The 20,790-nt window shown below is 35.9% G+C and overlaps 1 protein-coding gene across 1 annotated transcript; it reads right to left on the reverse strand.

Annotated features, from left to right (window-relative positions):
- Positions 1 to 1,189: 1,189 nt before the first annotated feature.
- On the reverse strand, positions 1,190 to 2,345 carry LOC142520970 (putative aquaporin TIP3-2). The gene is made up of 3 exons (XM_075624135.1): positions 2,161 to 2,345; positions 1,757 to 2,007; positions 1,190 to 1,675 (listed from the first exon to the last, which is right to left on the reverse strand). Exons 1-3 carry the CDS (start codon positions 2,288 to 2,290, stop codon positions 1,280 to 1,282), a joined length of 777 nt encoding a protein of 258 aa, XP_075480250.1. The 5' UTR covers positions 2,291 to 2,345; the 3' UTR covers positions 1,190 to 1,279.
- Between the last annotated feature and the right edge of the window lie 18,445 nt (positions 2,346 to 20,790).

Genomic DNA, 20,790 nt, shown 5'->3' on the forward strand with positions numbered 1-20,790 from the left:
CTGGATATGGGTGATTTGATATTATAATTGTTATTGTTTATTATTGTTGATGTTGTTGGCTGTCGTTTTTGGGAGACGTCACGTTGATGTTCGTTCAACGATATTGCTGTCGCCGGAGTTGGGGTGTGACGTATCGTCGATGTTATTGCTGCAGTGTGATGTTGTTGAGGTTGTTGATGGCTGATTGTCCAGAAATGGGAAATGGGATATTTCTGTTATCATTTCAGTTATATCTTATGTTGTTGTTAATATAACTGTTATGTATTACGATGATGATCGTTGTATATGCTCACCCTTTGGGGGCTGTTTTTGTTGGACATGTTACAAGATTATGCCGTGAGACATGATAGAGTGAAGGACTAGGTGTATCTAGTCAAACAGTCCTGTAGTTTATAGTAGATAGAGACAATATAGTTTATTGTTTTATTTGAGTTGTGTATATGTATTTATTATACTGTTTATGCTGCACTGATGTAGATAGTGTGATGATTGCACTATTTTGTCGTATATACATTATATTATAACGTCATTGAAAAGAAAATTTTTATACATATAACGTCACATGTTGTATGATTACGTGGCGAGGTTTGAGACGCCACAATATGTTAATAATATTAGCAATTTTTTTAAACGTATAATATTATGATAAGGATTTTCCATAGGTAAAAAATTAAGTAATTAAATTAAATTTGAAAATAAAATCAAAATAATAACTATCTTTTTGAGTTAAAGTAAACTATTTAAATTAAATTTGAAAGTAAAATCAAAATAATAACTATCTTATTTGAGTTAAGTACACTATTAATGACTATAGTAAACCAAAATAAAAATGACTTAAAAAGAATCTCATGAACATAAAAAATGGTAAAACAAGTAAAAAGGTAAAATATTAAGCTCACAAATGATTAAGCACAATATTAATGATTATATTATACCAACATGAAAATGACTTAAAAAATCTCATGAACATGAAAATTTGTAAGGGTAAAATAATAAGCTCACAAATAAAAGTCATATATTTATAATAGTATATATATATATATATATATATATATAAAATCCAAACTGAGCAGTTGTCTCGACTTTTGGTTCTTTGAAGAATTTATGTAGAAGCACCATGAAAACTCAAAGTTACATTCATGCATCAGGAGCCGCCGCTCCAACCCCACACACCACAAATGAAACAAAATTAAACCACACACAATCAACATCATGAACAAGTCTCATTTATTCGTTCGTTTAAGGCGACGGTTTCAAGCAGAAATTAGAGCGCGCTAGCTCAGTAATCCTCCGGAGCCAGAGGCTGGTGATGGCCGATGTGGCGTACGTCTGCCTCCGGTTGTATGAGACCAAACTCGTATATCAGACCCGCCACTGCCGCACCCACAAAGGGACCCAGCCAGTACACCCAGTGATATCTCCACCGCCACCCCACCAGCGCCGGCCCGAATGCTCGAGCCGGATTCATCGATGCGCCATCAAAAGGTCCTCCCACCAACACGTTAGCACCAACTATGAAGGCGATCGCGAGTGGGGCGATTGTGCCTAACGTCTCCCTTCTTGGATCGATCGCAGTTGCAAACACAGTGTATACCAGCCCAAATGTCATTATTATCTCCATTAGCAGCGCGTTCAGAGATCCTTCTCCGGATGCCACCGAAAACCCACCAGGTCTCTGCATGCAAAAATGATCAACAAAATACGAACCAAACATTAATTTTTTTAAAAAAAAATGTTGGAGTTGCATAGAATATACCATGCCACCAGTCGCAAGCCTCAAGAGAAGAGAAGCGACAACGGCGCCTAAGAGCTGTGCAATCCAGTAGTAAACGGCGCGCAGCAAGGAGACTCTTCCGCCCACGAGTGCACCGAAAGTTACGGCTGGATTTATGTGTCCACCGGACACATTCATGCTAGAAGCAACAGCCGCGAAGAACGACAGCGCATGGGCGAGTGCGATAACAAGCAGACTCGACGCGCCTAATGTCCTATCGCCATACATCTTATCTGAAAATATACGACATGTAGATCAAATGATTACCATTGTCATGCATCCATGCACCAAATCAAACTGATGCACTATCGAAAGACTGGTAATCAACGAGAAGGGGGCCGAGCAAGAAATTTCAGAAATAAAAACATGAAAATAATTATATATACCAAGAGCGAGGATGGAGCCTTCGCCGGCGAAGACGAAGATGAGAGTGGAGATAAATTCAGACAAGGTAGCCCTGATAGAGTCGGGGTGGGTGGCTTCTTCAGCCCTCCCAAAATCATACCTGCGAGGCATATCTCTAACCTTCTTGCTTTGCTGTATAGTGTTCAACTTTGCTTCTTAATTACTTGTTCGAAGTATGATAAATAACGTAAGAATTTTGAAAATGGTGGATGATGCAGAAGTAACCGATAGAGATGGAAGATGGTGCTTCACAGAGACGCCAAGGGATGATATATTTGGACACTTGGGAGATGAAATGCAGGAATCATGACACGTACTCGCATGCGTGGGCTCTTCGACGCAAATCCTATATGCTAGTACGAGTCAAACCAGGTACAGGATAGACCTGACATCAAATACCAGGTACGAGAGCTATATTCTTTAAGAGCCAAATATATGACATATTTTAAATTGAATTTTTTTTTGTCATTTGATAAATGATATTTTAGCTCATATTTTGGTTAAAAAAATACATAACATATCGTTTATTAATTGAGGGGCAGGATGTAAACGAATGAAATTGTTTTGCTCGGAGCTCGACTCGGTAAAAAGTTTGTTCGATATCATTAGTTAATTTCATCGATTCGAACTCAAACTTAAAAATATTCGGGCTCGTAAGCTTCTGAGCTTGTTCGCGAGCTCGAACTCAAGCTCGTTTATGTGCCCGAACTCGAACTTGACTACTTTGTTGGGCTAGTTTTATTGGGTCGTGAATTTAGCAACATGCATTGTTTATTTGTTGTTTTACATTGAAGTTTTATTGAAAGAGATGACATGTGAACGTTATAAAATGAGAAACCCACAAAGTTTTATATATCAGTTTGCATTTTGGTTAATAATGTTCAAAAACTTGAAAATGAGCTTGATTAACGAGCTAAAAAAATGAGCCAGTTTAACAAGCGGAGCTCGAGTCAGACTCGTTAAACATGATAAACGAATTGTTAACTAGCCGAGCTCGAGCTATCCGCGAGCTTTGTAATTTTCAAACGAGCTGAGCTCGAGCCTAATGACAAAAGCTCGAATTGAGATCGAGCAAACTTCGAGTATGTATATATATGTGTGTGTATATTTGATAAATAAAAGTAAACAATTATTAATAACTTTCAATGTTTTTATATTGAATCTTTATTTGATTTTTTTAATTGTAAAATCTTTTTAAAAAAAATTCCCCAAAAATTCTATGAAGTAGGATACAAATAAAAACAAATTGAACGTTCAATTTGTTTGTTTTCATGAAAAAGTTTGGCAGGTTTTGATGTGGTTAAAAAACAAGTTATTTCATTTCAAAAAATAAAAATAAAAATATGATAATTATTTTAAAAAATCTAGTAAAAAAATTGAATGTAAATATATATAAATTTATTTAGAAACTCAATTTATTCAATTTAAAAATATTTTATAAAAATATTAGAATAATTAAAGAACCCCAAATATTCCTAGCGGAGTAGGCTTGTGGTGCCATCAGTCTCCTCTGTTCCCGTGAGTCGAATTCGCCTTCTTCCTCCTGCCTATATTCTGTCTTTACTATGAATCTCGTAGACGGAAATAATTTGCAGGAAAGAATAACAGTAAGTCGAGGTAAGAATGTATCCTTTGTCTGCAAGACGAAATTGCCCATATACCAGTGCTTTACGTTAGCGGCAATCGTCTCTAAGATACAATGACTCAATCCAGAAAGTGCAGCACGACAGGTTCTGGATGGCAGCGAACAACAGTATGTCTGAACTTTTCAATTTTCGGAAAGAAATGAATGAAGCGAAATGCGGATGAAAAAAAGCGTGTAATGAATGTCTGTAGAGGACTATTTATAGAGTGAGTCTCATAAGCCAAGGGACACACCCTTCTGTCCAGAAGACACATCTTTTTGCCCAGGGACACACTCTTTCGTGATAAGCCAAGAGACATATTTTTTTGGTGCAAACAACAACCTAGAGTAGAGGCAACTTTCGAGAAAGGACGCACACGTTGTTTCGTGACAGTGGAAGGCGTGTTGGGGCGGTATTCCTGGCACGCACTAGCGCAGGTACTTTTGTTAACAAAATTTATTTTTCAAATAAATTTGATCCAAAAATATTTATATTATTCAAAGACCGCACCGCACCGCACCGTGCCATGCCACGTCGTCGGCATTTCACCAAGACCCAGCCTATCAGCGTCTTCCCCCTTTCCAAAAAATTATGGTGTCCCTTGGGGCCTAAACCCTTAGTTCAAACATATAGCTAATAAAGTAGATTTTTCTTGGCACATTTTCCAATGTGGGAGAAGAAATATTTTTCAAAGTTTCATTCACCACTCATACCATTTAACAATCCCCCTCGTGAATGAAATTAATGCATGTATGCAGATTCACTTGAAAGCTCTTGTGAATTATTATTGTATCAGGATATGTAGTTTTTGACTTTGAACCTTCCTTAGTAATATACTATTGGATTTACTAGTTGTGTAGTGACGTGATGTCTTGAACTAGCCAACCGTTTATGTAAACCAAGTCAATAGTACTTACACAACAATGATTCTAACATATTCTTGTTCTCATGTTGTGTCCAGTTCGGCCCTGGACCATATCTTAGATTTATAAGTGTTTTTTCATTGAAGTGGTCATTACTTCTCACTTATATAGGTGATCTCCTATCTAGAGTATCCTGTCATATCCTACCTCTTATGTATTAGAATCATTAAAAGAAAACTTAACCTCACCACATGTTGTAGGTCTTTTTTATACTTGGTTTTTTTTATAGGAATGAGCCTTAACTGATTCCAAGTACTCAGATTAATATTTATAACTTAGTTTTTCCATTGAACCAAGGTCTTTGGATCTCCAATTCACAAGGTTGGTTTACCGTCATAAATATTTTATTTTGTGAGTTTTAAGCACATTTCTCTTAATAATTTGTACATTTGATCTCTGTTTATCCCTTTAGTAAATGGATCCGTCAGGTTTTCCTTTGATTTCACATATTCAACAGAAATAACCATGTTCGAGATCAATTATCTTATGGTATTATGTATTCGGCGAATATGTCGAGACTTACCATTGTATATACTGCTTTGTCTCTTCCTATTGCTGATTGACTATCACAATGAATAATCATAGAAGGCACTGGCTTATTCTAACAAGAAATATCTTCTAGAAAATTTCTCAGTCATTCGGCTTTTTCCACAGCTTTATCTAAAGCAACAATATCTTTCTAAGACTGCAAGATATTTTGTATATATCAAACCATAGTTCAATGTATATTTTAAATATCCAAGCACTCTCGTTAAGGCTTTCCAAATATCCTTACTTGGATTACTTGTGAACTTGCTTAACTTATTCACTATATATGCAAGGTCTGGACTAGTACAGTTAGTCAAGAACATTAGACTACCTATTATCCTTGCATATTCGAGTTGTGAGATAGGTTCTCCTCGATTCTTTTCTAAGTGAACGCTTAAATCTATAGGTGTTCTAGCAGGACGACTATTTAAGGCACTAAACCTTTCAAGTACCTTTTCAATATATTGAGTTTGTGATAAGATAATTCCATCAGGTGTCTTAGAGATTTTAATCCCTAATATAATATCATATAACCCCAAGTCTTTCATATCAAAATATTTTTTTAACATTTTCTTGGTATTCATAATCAACTCATGATTACTTCCCAAAATCAACATGTCATCTACATAATGGCAGACAATTGTATAAGCATTTGCAGTACATTTAATATACACACATTTGTCACCTTCATTGATTTTGAAACCATTTGACTTCATTGTAGTGTCAAATTTTTCATGCCATTGCTTAGGTGCTTGTTTAAGTCTGTATAGTGACTTGACAAGTTTGCACACCTTCTTTTCTTGTCCGGGTACGACAAACGCCTCGGGTTGTTCCATATATATTTCTTCTTCCAATTCTCCATTCAAGAAGGCTGTTTTTACGTCCATTTAATGAATCTCAAGATTATACAAAGCAGCAGTGGTTATGAGAATACGAATGGATGTAATCCTAGTGACTGGAGAGTATGTGTCAAAGAAGTCATATCCTTCCTTTTGTTTGAACCTTTTAGCTACCAATCGAGCTTTGTATTTATCTATAGATCCATCTTCTTTGTATTTCTTTTTAAGGATCCACTTGCATCCTAAAGGCTTACAACCCGGGGACATCAGTCAACTCCCAAGTATGATTATGCATGATGGAGTCCATTTCAATTTTTATTGCTTCTTTCCAGAAAGGAGCTTTTGGATTGGATAAAGCTTCTTGAATAGTTTTTGGTTCATCATCTAACATATAAGTTAAAAAGTCAGGACCAAAGGACTTATTAACTCTTGCTCTTTTACTACGTCTTGTTTCCTCTTGGCTTTGAGTGAAATCAATTGTAGTCTCATGAAGTCTTTTGAATTTGTTTCCTTCCTTTCCTTACAAGGAAAATTATTTTCAAAAAATACAGCATTCCTTGATTCAATGATTGTTCCTTCATTTATATCAGGAATGGCTGACTTGTGCACCAAAAATCGGTAAGCACTACTGTTATATGCATATCCAATAAAAATGCAGTCAACTGTTTTAGGTCCAATTTTAATTTGTTTTGGCTTAGATACTTCTACTTTAGCCAAACTGATAGGATCGGTTAGAGGAGATCACCGTTGAGCTACAATAGCTTGGTTCTTGAAATATTGAACACCGATGAATTAAATCGATTTTGATGTTCAAACCAAGCGGAAAATACTTGAAATAATCCTTCGTAAAAACTGTTTAAATATTTTGTAAAGCATTTAAAATATATGCAAGTTGAATGAGTAGAAATATTTTGGTGGAAGCATTTTATCAAACACTTGGTATGCAATATTTTGGTATTTGAAGAACATATAAAATGCTTCAAGAATACTGTTTCTTTAAAACTATGAAAATGATAAGTAAATGCAATAAACAAATAGACACGAATTTGTTTATGGATGTTCGGAGATTTCAAATGCTCCTACGTCACCCCTTCTTCCTATTGGGAATGAATCACTAGAAGACTTTGATTTATACAACACCTTGTACAAACCCATTCAGCTAGGACTTACACCACTGCCTAAATTGAACTCCTAGCACTCAAGATTGTAGGCAGCACCTCACAATCAGCATATTGTTTAATGTCTCATATGCAAAGACTACATACACAAGTTTATTGTCTTTGTGCAAGACTCACTCAACTAATCTTTTCAGCTCAAACTCTCTGCATATGTGTGAGTGATTGTGTGTGAGAAATTTATCATTTACAGTATACATCTCAAATGTATCCTCACACAAGGGCTTGTGATCTCAACTAGCTGATTTCTTCATGCTAACTAACCATGCTTTGAATCCTCTTCCAAAGCTCTTGTTTGATCTTCAATATGTTGTATTTATAGGCTTCAACACTGATATATACGTTAGACACAAGAATATGACCGTTAAGAAAGTTTCTGTACTGTTTCTGAAATTGCAATGGTCAAATTCGTCTTGCTGGACATTTTCCCGACTGGTCAACTCTGGTCAACTCAACTGGTCATTCAGTTCAATTGGTCAGCAGCTGGTTCAGTTTGTCAACTGCTGGTTCAGTTCAGTTCTGCTGGTTCAGTTGGTCTGGTTCAGTTCAACTGGTTCGGTTCAGTTTCAGTTGGTCAGCAGCTGGTTCAGTTCAACTGGCCAGCAGCTGGTTCAGTTGGTTGAGTTTCAGCTGGTGTGCTGAAATCAGCCTAACTGATTTCAGTTTGCGCAGAATCAGTAACTTCATCGTCATTTATCAGCATCTTAAGCTTCGATTCAGACTTTGACTTTTGAAGATGATTTGTAGATCATCGTCTTATATTTTCAACGCATACTGAATCGCTTCATTTCGATAACCGAGCTGAGAGATATGACCAAAATACCGCAGCTGCTCAAACCCAACTGATTGCTGTCTTCTTGCGATCAGTTCGGTAATTAAGCGATCAGTTAGACCATGATAACATCCGAATTTGCCAAACTGGCGTGAGATACGACTTGTTCCAAATTGAGTTTTCTAATCAATATAGTTGGCGGATTGTCATTTGGATCATCCAGTTGAGAGATATCATCAAAATACCGAAACTTGCCAGAAATTCAGTTTGTGCAGAATTCAGTTTCGGCTTGCTTCTTGTTTTAATAACTTCACACTTGAGTAAATATGTTAGAAACACAATAACAAGTTTTGTTAACATCAAAATCAAGATTGCGAACTTGAAAAGTTCCAACAATCTCCCCCTTTTTGATGATCACAAAACTTGGATAAACAATCAACTCAACTAACATATTTCTCCCCCTTTTTGTGTGAATCAAAAAGTCATATTTTTAAAACATTTTAAACAAAACTTTCTCCCCCTCAATATTTAAAAATAATCAACTCATTAAAATTATAATGAGTTCTCCCCCTATATTTTTTGGAAATTTGAAATTTATAAAAGAAGAGGGATAACTAACCAATTTTGTCCATGACTCATTTTCTGTCACAGCACATATGCTCTGCCTTCAACGAATAAACTGTACTTTCTCGAGCATAACTAGGCTGCAAATTTTATACCGCTGTAAACCTCTATGAGTCTAGTTTGCAACGCAAAAAGCGGTTTGTCATTTGGACACTCGAGCAAGGAGATATGCCTTTTTTCCTACGGTCGCTGCAAGCTGCACGAAAATTCAGTTTTGCCTATATATGTTTGAAAAATATGAAATTTTTGAATTTTAAACATCAAAATCAGTTTCAATGTTCTTTCAAGAACACCCGCTCTGATATCAATTGATAGGATCGGTTAGGGAGGATCACCGTTGAGCTACAATAGCTCGGTTCTTGAAATATTGAACACCGATGAATTAAATCGAGTTTGATGTTCAAACCAAGCGGAAAATAATCGAAATAATCCTTCGTAGAAACTGTTTAAATATTTTGTAAAGCATTTAAAATATATGCAAGTTGAATGAGTAGAAATATTTTGGTGGAAGCATTTTATCAAACACTTGGTATGCAATATTTTGGTATTTGAAGAACATATATAATGCTTCAAGAATATTGCTTCTTTAAAACTATGAAAATGATAAGTAAATGCAATAAACAAATAGACACGAATTTGTTTATGGATGTTCGGAGATTTCAAATGCTCCTACGTCACCCCTTCTTCCCCTTGGGAAGGAATCACTAGAAGACTTTGATTTATACAACACCTTGTACAAACTCATTCAGCTAGGACTTACACCACTGCCTAAATTGAACTCCTAGCACTCAAGATTGTAGGCAGCACCTCACAATCAACATATTGTTTAATGTCTCATATGCAAAGACTACATACACAAGTTTATTGTCTTTGTGCAAGACTCACTCAACTAATCTTTTCAGCTCAAACTCTCTGCATATGTGTGAGTGATTGTGTGTGAGGAATTTATCATTTACAGTGTACATCTCAAATGTATCCTCACACAAGGGCTTGTGTGCTCTCAACTAGCTGATTTCTTCATGCTAACTGCCCATGCTTTGAATCCTCTTCCAAAGCTCTTGTTTGATCTTCAATATGTTGTATTTATAGGCTTCAACACTGATATATACGTTAGACACAAGAATATGACCATTTGGAAAGTTTCTGTACTGTTTCTGGAATTGCAACGGTCAAATTTGTCTTGCTGGACATTTTCCCGACTGATCAACAGAACTGGTCATTCAGTTCAACTGGTCAGCAGCTGGTTCAGTTTGTCAACTGCTGGTTCAGTTCAGTTCTGCTGGTTCAGTTGGTCTGGTTCGGTTCAACTGGTTCGGTTCAGTTTCAGTTGGTCAGCAGCTGGTTCAGTTCAACTGGTCAGCAGCTGGTTCAGTTGGTTCAGTTTCAGCTGGTGTGCTGAAATCAGCCTAACTGATTTCAATTTGCGCAGAACCAGTAACTTCATCGTCATTTATCAGCATCTTAAGCTTCGATTCAGACTTTAACTTCTGAAGATGATTTGTAGATCATTGTCTTATCTTTCCAACGCATACTGAATCGCTTCATTTCGATAACCGATCTGAGAGATATGACCAAAATACCGCAGCTGCTCAAACCCAACTGATTGCTGTCTTCTTGCGATCAGTTCGGTAATTAAGCGATCAGTTAGACCATGATAACATCCGAATTTGCCAAACCAACGTGAGATACGACTTGTTCCAAATTGAGTTTTCTAATCATTATAGTTGGCGGATTGTCATTTGGATCATCCAGTTGAGAGATATCATCAAAATACCGAAGCTTGCCAGAAATTCAGTTTGTGAAGAATTCAGTTTCGGCTTGCTTCTTGTTTTAATAACTTCACACTTGAGTAAATATGTTAGAAACACAATAACAAGTTTTTTTAATATTAAAATCAAGATTGTGAACTTGAAAAGTTCCAACACAAACACACCCACACTTCGAGATATTTGTAAGAATGTTTATGACCTCTCCATAGTTCATATGGAGTTTCATCTTTCTCTTGTGTGGTATCTTATTAAGAATGTGATTTGCAGATAAAATAGCTTTCCCCCCACAGGTTTTGAGGTAAGCCAGAATTTATCAATAACGCGTTCATCATCTCCTTAAGAGTACGATTTTTACGTTCTGAAACTCCATTGGATTGAGGTGAGTATGGTGTTGTAGTTTGGTAAATTATACCAGAGTTAGTACAAAATTCTTCAAATGGAGCGACATACTCTCCACCTCAATTACTTAGAATCGTTTTGACCTTTGAATTTAGTTGATTCTCAACCTCATTCTTATACTTCTTGGAAGCTTCGAAGGCTTCATCTTTTCTTTTCAATAAATAGACACAACAGAACCTAGTACAGTCATCAATAAACGTTATGAAATATTTTTTTTCCACATCGAGTTTGTACAAGTTTTAAATCACATACGTCAGTGCAAATTAATTCAAGTGGCGTAGTACTTCTTGTCACATAATAGAATGGAGCTTTTTCCATTTTCGCTTCAACACAAATCTCACACTTATCTTGTTGATTTATTTTAAACGTTGGTATTATATTTAGATTTGCAAGTCTTTGCAAGGTGTTGAAGTTAACATATCCTAATCTTTCATGCCATAAATTAGAACTTTCAATCAAGTAAACAGAATTAATCACTTTATTCTTCGTCTCTTGGTGGATAATATTCATTACATTCAATTTAAAGAGACCATTGTCTTGGTACCCTTTACCTATATATACGCTACTTTTGGTTAACAAGAACTTGTTTGCTTCAAATACAAGCCTAAAACCAGCATTACTCAATAGGGATCCAGAAACTAAATTCTTACGAATGTCTGGCACGTGCAGTACATTCTTAAGCATTATTTCTTTGCCAGAAGTCATCTTTAACACCATTTTTCCGAGTCCTAGGACTTCCGAAGTAGTAGAGTTTCGCATAAATTTTTTCCTTTCACTGACGGGAGTGTAGGATGAAAACATTTCTTTCTCAAAACAGATATGGCTTGTAGAGCCTGTATCTATCCACCATTCTTTTCGATTATCCACCAAGTTGGTTTCAAATACAACAGCGGATAGATCAAGTTCCGAAATGTAAATTGGTACATATTTTTCTTCGACGATGTTGGCTTGCCTTTGATTATGTTTTTTACTGTCCCTTTTTGGAAGGCAACAATCCTTGGCCATGTGATTCGATTTGCCACAGTTGTAGCAACTTTCCTTGAATTTCTTGGATTTCCCTTGTTTCTTGTCATTGGAGGGGCGCTTTCTCTTATGACTGGTGTTTGATTATGCTAAATTGGCTTTGGATTCGACCTTTGTTATTCTTTTGTATGTCTTGGCTTCATTGTTCCAGTTGTCTTCCTCAATTCGAAGTCTGACGATCAGATTCTCGAGTTTTAGTTCCCTGCGGTTGTGTTTCAGATAGTTCTTGAAGTCTTTCCACAGCGACGGAAATTTTTCAATGATTGCTGTGACTTGGAAAGGTTCATTCACTTCCATTCCTTCGGCCAGTAAGTCATGAAGAATGATTTGAATTTCTTGTACTTGGCTTATCATTGTTTTGGTGTCCACCATCTTGAAGTCCAGAAACTTTCCAACAACGAACTTTTTAATGCATGCGTCCTTTGTCTTGTATTTCTTTTCCAAAGAGTCCCACAGATCTTTGGCTATCTTGACAGAGCAGTAGACACTGTATAATATGTCGTCGAGTCCATTCAGTATGTAGTTTCTGCAGAGGAAGTCACTATGGTTCCAGGCATCAACAACATATCTTCGCTGGGTGTCAGTGTCCCCTTCTGCAACAACAGGGGGATCCTCCTTCAGGAATCGTGACAGACTTAGTGTGGTGAGATAGAAGAGAATTTTATGTTGCCAACGTTTGAAGTCAGCACCAGAAATTTTGGGCGGCTTTTCGCCATGAGCGGGAGCAGTAGCCACTGAAGTGAATGATGTGGTCCGTCCCAAAAATTTGAAGGTCCATGTGAACCACATGCATGCAAATTACCAAATTTCTTATGTATTTTATTAAATTATTTTAATGCATTAAATGCATGTTTATTGAAAAAAATGTGTTTTAATTACTGGGTTATTAAAGTTTCATGCATTAGAGTTTTAAATTTCATTTTGCGCTCGAATGAGTAACGGAGACCGGGGATAATCAGGAAAAATATTTTTATTGAATAATTATGTTTAATTATTTAATATATGGTGTATTTAAGTATAATTTTGAAAATGGACCTTGGTTGGACATTTTACTCGCCGGGTCATATTTTTAATCGATACACAATTTTTAACGATTCGAAAGACCTTTTGAGGGTTCATACAATATTTTCAAAAATGTACCAAAATGAAATATTTTTCGGGGGTGTGTTTGGGCTTGATGAGTCTATTTTAGTACTTAATGAGCCTAAAACCCTTTTAATCCATTTAATTCTAATTAGAGGCCCATTAGTATATTATATTTTGACTTAAACCTAATTAATTAAACCCCTAAACCTAATACCCTCTAGTGGCCGCCCCCGCCCCTCATTCAGCAGTCTCCATCCTCACGTAAAACCAGCAGCATTTCGGTTTTTCCTCTTTAAGTTTTCAAGAAAGCTTCTTCCCCGCCTCTCCGGTGCAAGTCCTACGTGCGTATCTTCGAGTTTTTGAGCATATAAACGTTAAGACATGCTATGTATCTTCCTTTCATGATGTAAATATACTGTAATGCGTGCCATGTATGAAGGTTTCATAGTTCTTGCATGTTAAATCGTTTATGCATTTGGTTTGTCATGAAATTCGCATGTTTACGCATACAACTCACATTTTTATGATTCTTATGCAAGGGGACTGTCGAGTTACTTTGCTAAGGGGCTGTACACATCAAGTAAGATGGTGTCTAAGTAATGGAGTCGAAGCTTGGTTGGTCTAGGTGAGGGCCGAGCGGATTGGTTGGAATACCCTAGCGACTAGGAGACTAGATCGAGAGGTTGTGGTGCGCCGGCTGTGCAAGGGTCATCCCTAGTCCTGGACCAGACCCTGGTGGGTTTGAGCCATGGCCTAGTATGGCTCAAACATGGCTGGAGTTAGTGAACAGGTCATTTGAGCGAAGGGTGCTAATGTTGTTCTCGGTTGGGGCATTGTGGGTGGCTAGCGGCCATATGCGTCATGCGGTGTGCATGGGGCTGTGAGCTTGGGTTAGGTCGGTCCAAGAGGGTCCTAACGTGGGCTATGAAGGGTTTATCCAAGGCTGGAACGAGCTGGTAGGGCCTAGAGTCTAAGGGTTGCACGTTTGGTGGACTATGGTTGAAGTTCGTGAGACACTGAAAATTTTCAGCAACCTTTGGGCGTGGATCGTAGGTCATATGTGGTCTGGAACGTGTGGTTTAGGGTCTGGACTTGTAGATTTAAGTCATATTTCAAGTTGGGAAAGTTTGGTTGAAATTCGAGTTGATTCGGGTTAAAATGAGGATCCAGGTCCAAGTTTTAAAACGAATCGTATAAGTTTTAGAACATGCTCGAGTTTACGTCTAAGAAATGCTTACTATTATGTTTTGAGGTGTTTTAAGGAGTTTGGTTAGCTTCAGGTCGAAATTTTGAGGTCCAGGGGTAAAATGGTCATTTAGTGTTTCTAGGGACAAAATGGTCATTTTGCACACGAGTCGAGTTTTTAGTCATGGCATTTCCCTGATCACAAATTTATCATGTTTTTAAATGTTATGTATCACGAATATGATTTTTATGTAATTATGAAAATACTTTGCATGGTTGATTTTAAGGAAAAACTACGTATATGCATGATTTTTATAAGTGATGAAAATGATGATGTTTTTGAAGGATGAGACTTGGTTGTGACTGACGATATATGTATACGATGAGCTGTAAGGCCAAGGCTCAGTGAATGAGTAATAGTGTTGCTGATGTCCCCGCCGCCGAGTACCACGGTTATATGTAGATAGATCCATCAAATAGAGCTGATATGAAAGTCACAACTAACGAACTGAATTCGATTAAAGAAAATGAACAAATGTATGATGATATGATGAGATGTTTTAACACGTTATGCTTTTACGATATGTTTATATTTACGCTTTTAAGATCATGAAATTTGTTTTAAGTAGAGTATTCAGTGTTTCATGTTTTGTATATGTAGTACTTGTTATAACGATTTTGGTGTGTTGAGTCTGTATACTCACTACGCGTGAATGATGCAGGTGATCATATCAATGAGGAGACTGGAGGCGCCGAAGACTGGATAGACGTTCTCATTTGTATTATTTTTAAATTATAGTATTTTCATCCGGTATATGGTTACTGTTATTTTTGAAAGGTTGAAATTTTCAATAGTGTTGCACTAGCATGAGTGCTTCTGTTAACAAAATTTATTTTCCAAATAAATTTGATCCAAAAAGATTAATATTATTCAAAGACCTCAGCACGCCGCGTCGCGCCGAGCAGGCCGGTTGGCCGTACGCATGTGTTTCACCGAAATCCAACCTATCAACGTCTTCCTCTTTTTCAAAACCTTCTAGTATTATTGGTGCCCAAATCATTAACTCGAACGTAGAGCCAATAAAGTAGATTTTTTCTTGGTACTTTATCAAGTTTGGCCACTCATACCATCTAACATATTCGCAGCATAATCATCTCCAATTCTCCTTTGCTACCTTTTTATTTTTTTGTAATTTTCTCCATTTTTTGTTGTTGAAATCCTTACTTGTCAACGTTTAATCTGAGGCAGTGCCATTCCCGGGCTTTTGTTTCTGGGAAACAGTTGATATCCACATCCCAATCCAGCGATATTCGAGAAGGGATGATGCGTTAGCTAAGTGTGGTGGCGGATTTGGAGTTAGGGCGTCTTTCTTCAATTCCAATAGTATCCAGCCACTCATTCGCAAGGAAGCTCTCAAGATAAATTCATTTCTTATCTTTCATGTCAATTTTTGGGTTGTTATGTGGTTCTTTCTTTCTTTGTTATTTTTATTTTATTTTATTTTACTTTAATATTGTTTGCTGCTGTCAAAGTTTGTGGCTTTACAGATTTTTATTTCTAGTATAATAGTTTCATGCTTGTTACAAGTTTGCACGGCTCTGTCTTGCTCGAAATCCACTGATTGTGGTATTAATTATGTGAGAACCCAAATTTTTGGACACGTAATTAATTAAATATAGACATGTATAAGAATTTATTTTCGAGTTATAATAAATTCAAAAATATAAATAATACATGGAAATCGAAATCCGGTGCAAGATACACGATAAATTAAGGCTGGACATCTACTAAATTTGTAAGAAAATATTACACACAAGGTAGATTTTCTCAACAAGGTAGCATCCTAATATTTAAGGAATGAGTATCTCGATAATTATGGAATAATTATCTCGAAATTATGGAAGAAATATCAATCGAATTATGGTAGGATTTTTACATCACCCCTATAAATAAGAAGACACTCTCATTCAAAATTCACCCCTCATTCTAGCAAGCAAATTTCGAAATTTTGCTCTTCAATTTTCGAAATTCCTCCCAAAAATTCTGCACGAGTCGTCAAAATTCATTTGAAGTTCAGAAATTCGTTTCTCTTGCTCGAGTAATCAGAATCTGATCTCCACAGTTCAGAATATGATTCGGTATGTTTCGCATAACATATCCAAATTTCAGCAAAATCCAACGGTTAGTTTTTCGTTTATTGCTTTTGAAAGAAAACTGCTCAGATTTTAGGCGGGAATTCAGCATACCTACGATTTTTCTATATGAACAAGCCTAAACGACTTCCAAACCCGATCTTCATCGTTCATAATATATTTAACGTACTTTTGAACGTACTGTAAAATTTTGAGTCCGATCCAACGGTTAAATAATGCGCAGTGAATTTTTCAAGACGGCTGATTTTTCGGTAGATGTGCTGCTGCGTTTTCGAGGGGTTGGTTGCATGATTCTTCTATAGTTTCAGAGTTCTTCACGTTTTCTTCCAGTCTAAGGTAAGTGGGCTTGTTTTAAAGATTAAACTTTCGTTTATGCATATTTATTTCGTTTTTTTGAAAATACGGTCGAGTACGTTTTTCTTCTACTCCGTTCTTGTGTTGTTGTCATTCGTTTTTAAGTACTGTGAGGATTCGACTGTATATGGGTGGAAATCCCAATCATGACGTACCCTTACGCGGTGGGGGACATAACCGCTATAAGGCCTCGCCCCCTTAGAGGAGTAAAAATTAGGGACTGATATCAGTAAACCATAGAAAGTGGATGAATCTCAGTGCTGGTAAATGTTATGCATGTGATATGAATGATGTCATGTAAGTGCAAGTCATGTGATTTTCGAAATTATGCATGTTGTTATATTGTGCTCGAACGGCCCCCACTTGCTGAGTGACGACCATATCACTCACCCCTTACTTTACTCTCCCCAGATAAATCAGAAAAGAAAATCGAGGAGGATGAGCAAGACCAGTTTTGAGGCTGATAATAAGATGATTCAAGAAGTTTATTTTAGTTTTGGCTTAGTAAGTTGTAAAAGCTTCCGCATATTATTTTTATCATTTTAAGAATCTACGTTGTAAAGACAATCTTTTGATTGATTATGAGTAATAAACTGGTTTTTGGTTTATATTGTACTACGAGGCTGGTTGTTTTCAATTGTGTGGTTGTAAAACAACGCCGGTGTCAACTAAACCCGGTCTCGGGGTGTGACAAATTAAGGTTGTGCTTGGATAGATGCATCTGATATTGTTTGGATGAACACCTTGATAATTGCGATGGATTTCAAATGCATTCAAGATTTGTGTCATTTGAAATCTATATCACAAATTCTTCTTCAAATCAAATTAATCGATCCAAGCGCAACCTCATTGAATTTGAAGTGTCTGAATTTATTTAGTTATTTTTAGGTGTTCAGAACTTATTTTCAACTGTTTTTAAAGACAATGATTTCACCTTTGAGGATGTTACCCCCAAAAAACTGATATGTTAGGATGGAACAAGAATGATATGCACCGGATAAAGGACTTGTCTTGTTGACTTAGCTGCTTGGAATCATGGTGGAGGGGGGATTTTTAATGGCATGGAAAAGGATTATATGAATATCACCGAGATTCAGCGTTATGGTTGCGTAATTGGCCTTCTAGGTCGTGGGAAGCATCTAAGCGAAAGCTTTTAGCCTTGAGCATGATATGGCACTTTAACCAATTGCTCTTCTCTTTTTAGGTGCTTGCCAAATGCATAATGATTCTTTCCTCTCCGGCATGATATTCAAGCGATTGGTAAATTTGAGCCACTGACTGGGGGGATTTTTTCTGTATCAAGCATTAATGGTAGATCAGGAGATCGGGGAAATGTCTCCAATACAAGATTGCAAATGTGAATTGTAGACAAGAAAAATTCATTAAGAAGAGCGCCTGTCCCGGATATCAAATGCACGCAGAGCAGAAAATCCTTGAATCTATTGCCTCGGCCTCCATTTCTTCCCTGTAAGAATAAGATGTTCTACTACTTCCTCAATCCTGTAAGATTCCTCACAAAACCAGAGAATATAGCGGAGAATCATCTGATTGACTTAGCCCGTACCTTAAATAGCGTTGTTTGCATTCCAGACGTTTTTATCTTGAAACATTGTCAGTCTCTAATATATATATACTCTTGATGTGGATCTGAAAGTCCATGCGCGCCCAGTGTCCATAGAGCATATTTGATCTGGTATGGATTTGCAGCTAGAAACACATACTATGTCAGAAGTTTACCATGCACACAACATATAATCATGACCTGAAAGTTGTGAATCTTCGTAGTAAGCTGCATGTATGGTAATAGCACATTCTAGCACCGACTAAACTAGCTATATGTCCTTTACAATACCTTCCTGGAAAATCTCTTCGTACACCCCCGCGAGGAGTCCGTCTTCAGTCACCAACTGAAGAATGTACTGCGTTAAAGCCTAGTAAACAGTTACAGACAGAATATTCCTTCTCTCTGCTTCTTGTACTAAAGTTTCATAACTGACACTGGTATACATACCATTCTTTGGGCGCTGGAATTTTCTTTTCCTCATTTTTCGCCGGGGATTTTACTTGTAAAAGAGAATGTTCTATACTAACGGATTCGAGTCCATGACCATGGGTTCCAATGCACGAGATGCCGAGTATTTCAGCAAAATAGGAGGATATTTTTTTCCCTTTAAACGAATTTCTATATTGTTGAATAATTTGCAGGAGCCCGTAGCTTTCGTGGGAGGGATGTTTGCGGGTCTCCTGAGGCTCGATTTAAACGAAGAGCCTTTGAAGGAATGGGTGAGCAGGATAGTTGAAGCCGTGGGACTGTGTGTGGAAGAAATTGAGAGGAGTGATGGTGTTGAAGCTGAATAAACGGTACCACAGCAGATAGAGATAGGATGATAGAAAGAGTCATAAATCAGTGTTTTGCCTACTGCAAATATTTAGTTATTGGATTATCTATTTGCTTATTGTTTGAATTTGTATACATTTTCAATACTTGGTAAGTAAACTGATAATTATTAGAATTTTGTCCTTTGGCACGCTTTACCTTGTGCCTTTAAATTTTCCATTTTTGATGATAATTTGCGATTAAGGGGGGTGTATTCATTCTATACTTTCAAAGATTTTTAATGACTTTTTTTAAATGATAGACTTTTGTGGAGTTGATAGATTTTTATTGACTTTTATGGAATCTCATAGAATTGTAAAACAAATTTCATAGACTCTTATAGACTTTTTTTCAAGATTTTTGTAAACTTTTTAATAGAATTATGTGAATTTTGTAGTTTATAATTGTGATTTATTTTTTATTAATTTTTTTAAAATAATTATTGGACATAGATAATCTCTTCAATTTTAAATTATTATTTTTATTTAAATGAATTTTACTTGCTTAAAAGTTAAATCAATTTAATTTGTGAAAAACGACAAATGAACTATCCAATTTATTGAAATCAAAATTTCAATTCTTTATGTCAATTCAACATATTAATGAATAATATTTTTATAAGTTCATGATAAAACTTTATTAAAAGAACACTCAAAATAATGAGTAGTCTTTTATAAAAAAAATCTAATCATTACTGACAATTTGATCAACATCGTTCTACATTCCATTGGCTATGATATCCCTCCATGCATTAGCATTTGCTCGTTGTTGTTTTTGAGTATTAAATAACTGATTAAAATCGTCACCTTCATAAACTTGTGCTGATGGAGACAATTGAGCTTCATTATCTAGTTCAATTTGAAATTCATCAAATTGACACTTCTTTCAAAGAAAATTGTGTAATATAGCACATGCCAATACAAGCCCCGTTAGGGGGTGAGAAAAAATACCAAATTTTCGGTATACCGAGATTATCATAACAAAAAAATATTGAATTGACCGAATTTTAAGTATACCGAAGATTTCGATACGGTACGGTAACAATACCGAATTTTTCGGTACGGTAACGATATCCAATTTGAAAATTTTGGTATATACCGAAATACCGGAAAAATATACAAAATTTTAAAATATATAATATTTTAAAACAATAAATTATAAATTTTTTTAAAATGTAAGGTTTTTTTGGTTCGGTATACCGAAAATTTTGGTATAGTATCGATATGAATTTGCTTATACAATAATTTAATATATAGATTAACTAAAATAAAGAAAATAATTAAAAATAAAATGTTATATAATAATTAATAAAAAATTTAAATTTTAATTATGTTTTTAAAAAGTACAAATAAAAGAAAAATAAATAGATGAGAAAAGAATGAAAGTTTGTATTGAATTTGGATATTTCTCAATTAAATGTACATCCAAATCTTTAGGTTGAATCAAAGACTTTTGTTGACATTTTATTGTTGTACCTTAGGCTATAATTCTTGTACTTAATAGAATTCCATAGAGTCATTAAAAGTCTATTGACATTTTGAATACCTATAGACTTTTGTAGAGTTTTTAAAAGTTAAGTTTGAATATCACATGACTTTTTAAATTCTACAAAAGTTTACATTGAATACCACTAAATTTTTATGGAGTATATAAAAGTCTATTTTGAATACATCTAGACTTTTAAACTCCATAAAAGTCTATAACCAATACTGTGGGGCTCTTAGCTCCTAATCGTTATTACAATGCAATCTGATTAGGGTTAACTAATTACAGCGGAA

Source organism: Primulina tabacum, chromosome 12, assembly GCF_025594145.1.
Source record: "Primulina tabacum isolate GXHZ01 chromosome 12, ASM2559414v2, whole genome shotgun sequence".
NCBI lineage: Eukaryota > Viridiplantae > Streptophyta > Magnoliopsida > Lamiales > Gesneriaceae > Primulina > Primulina tabacum.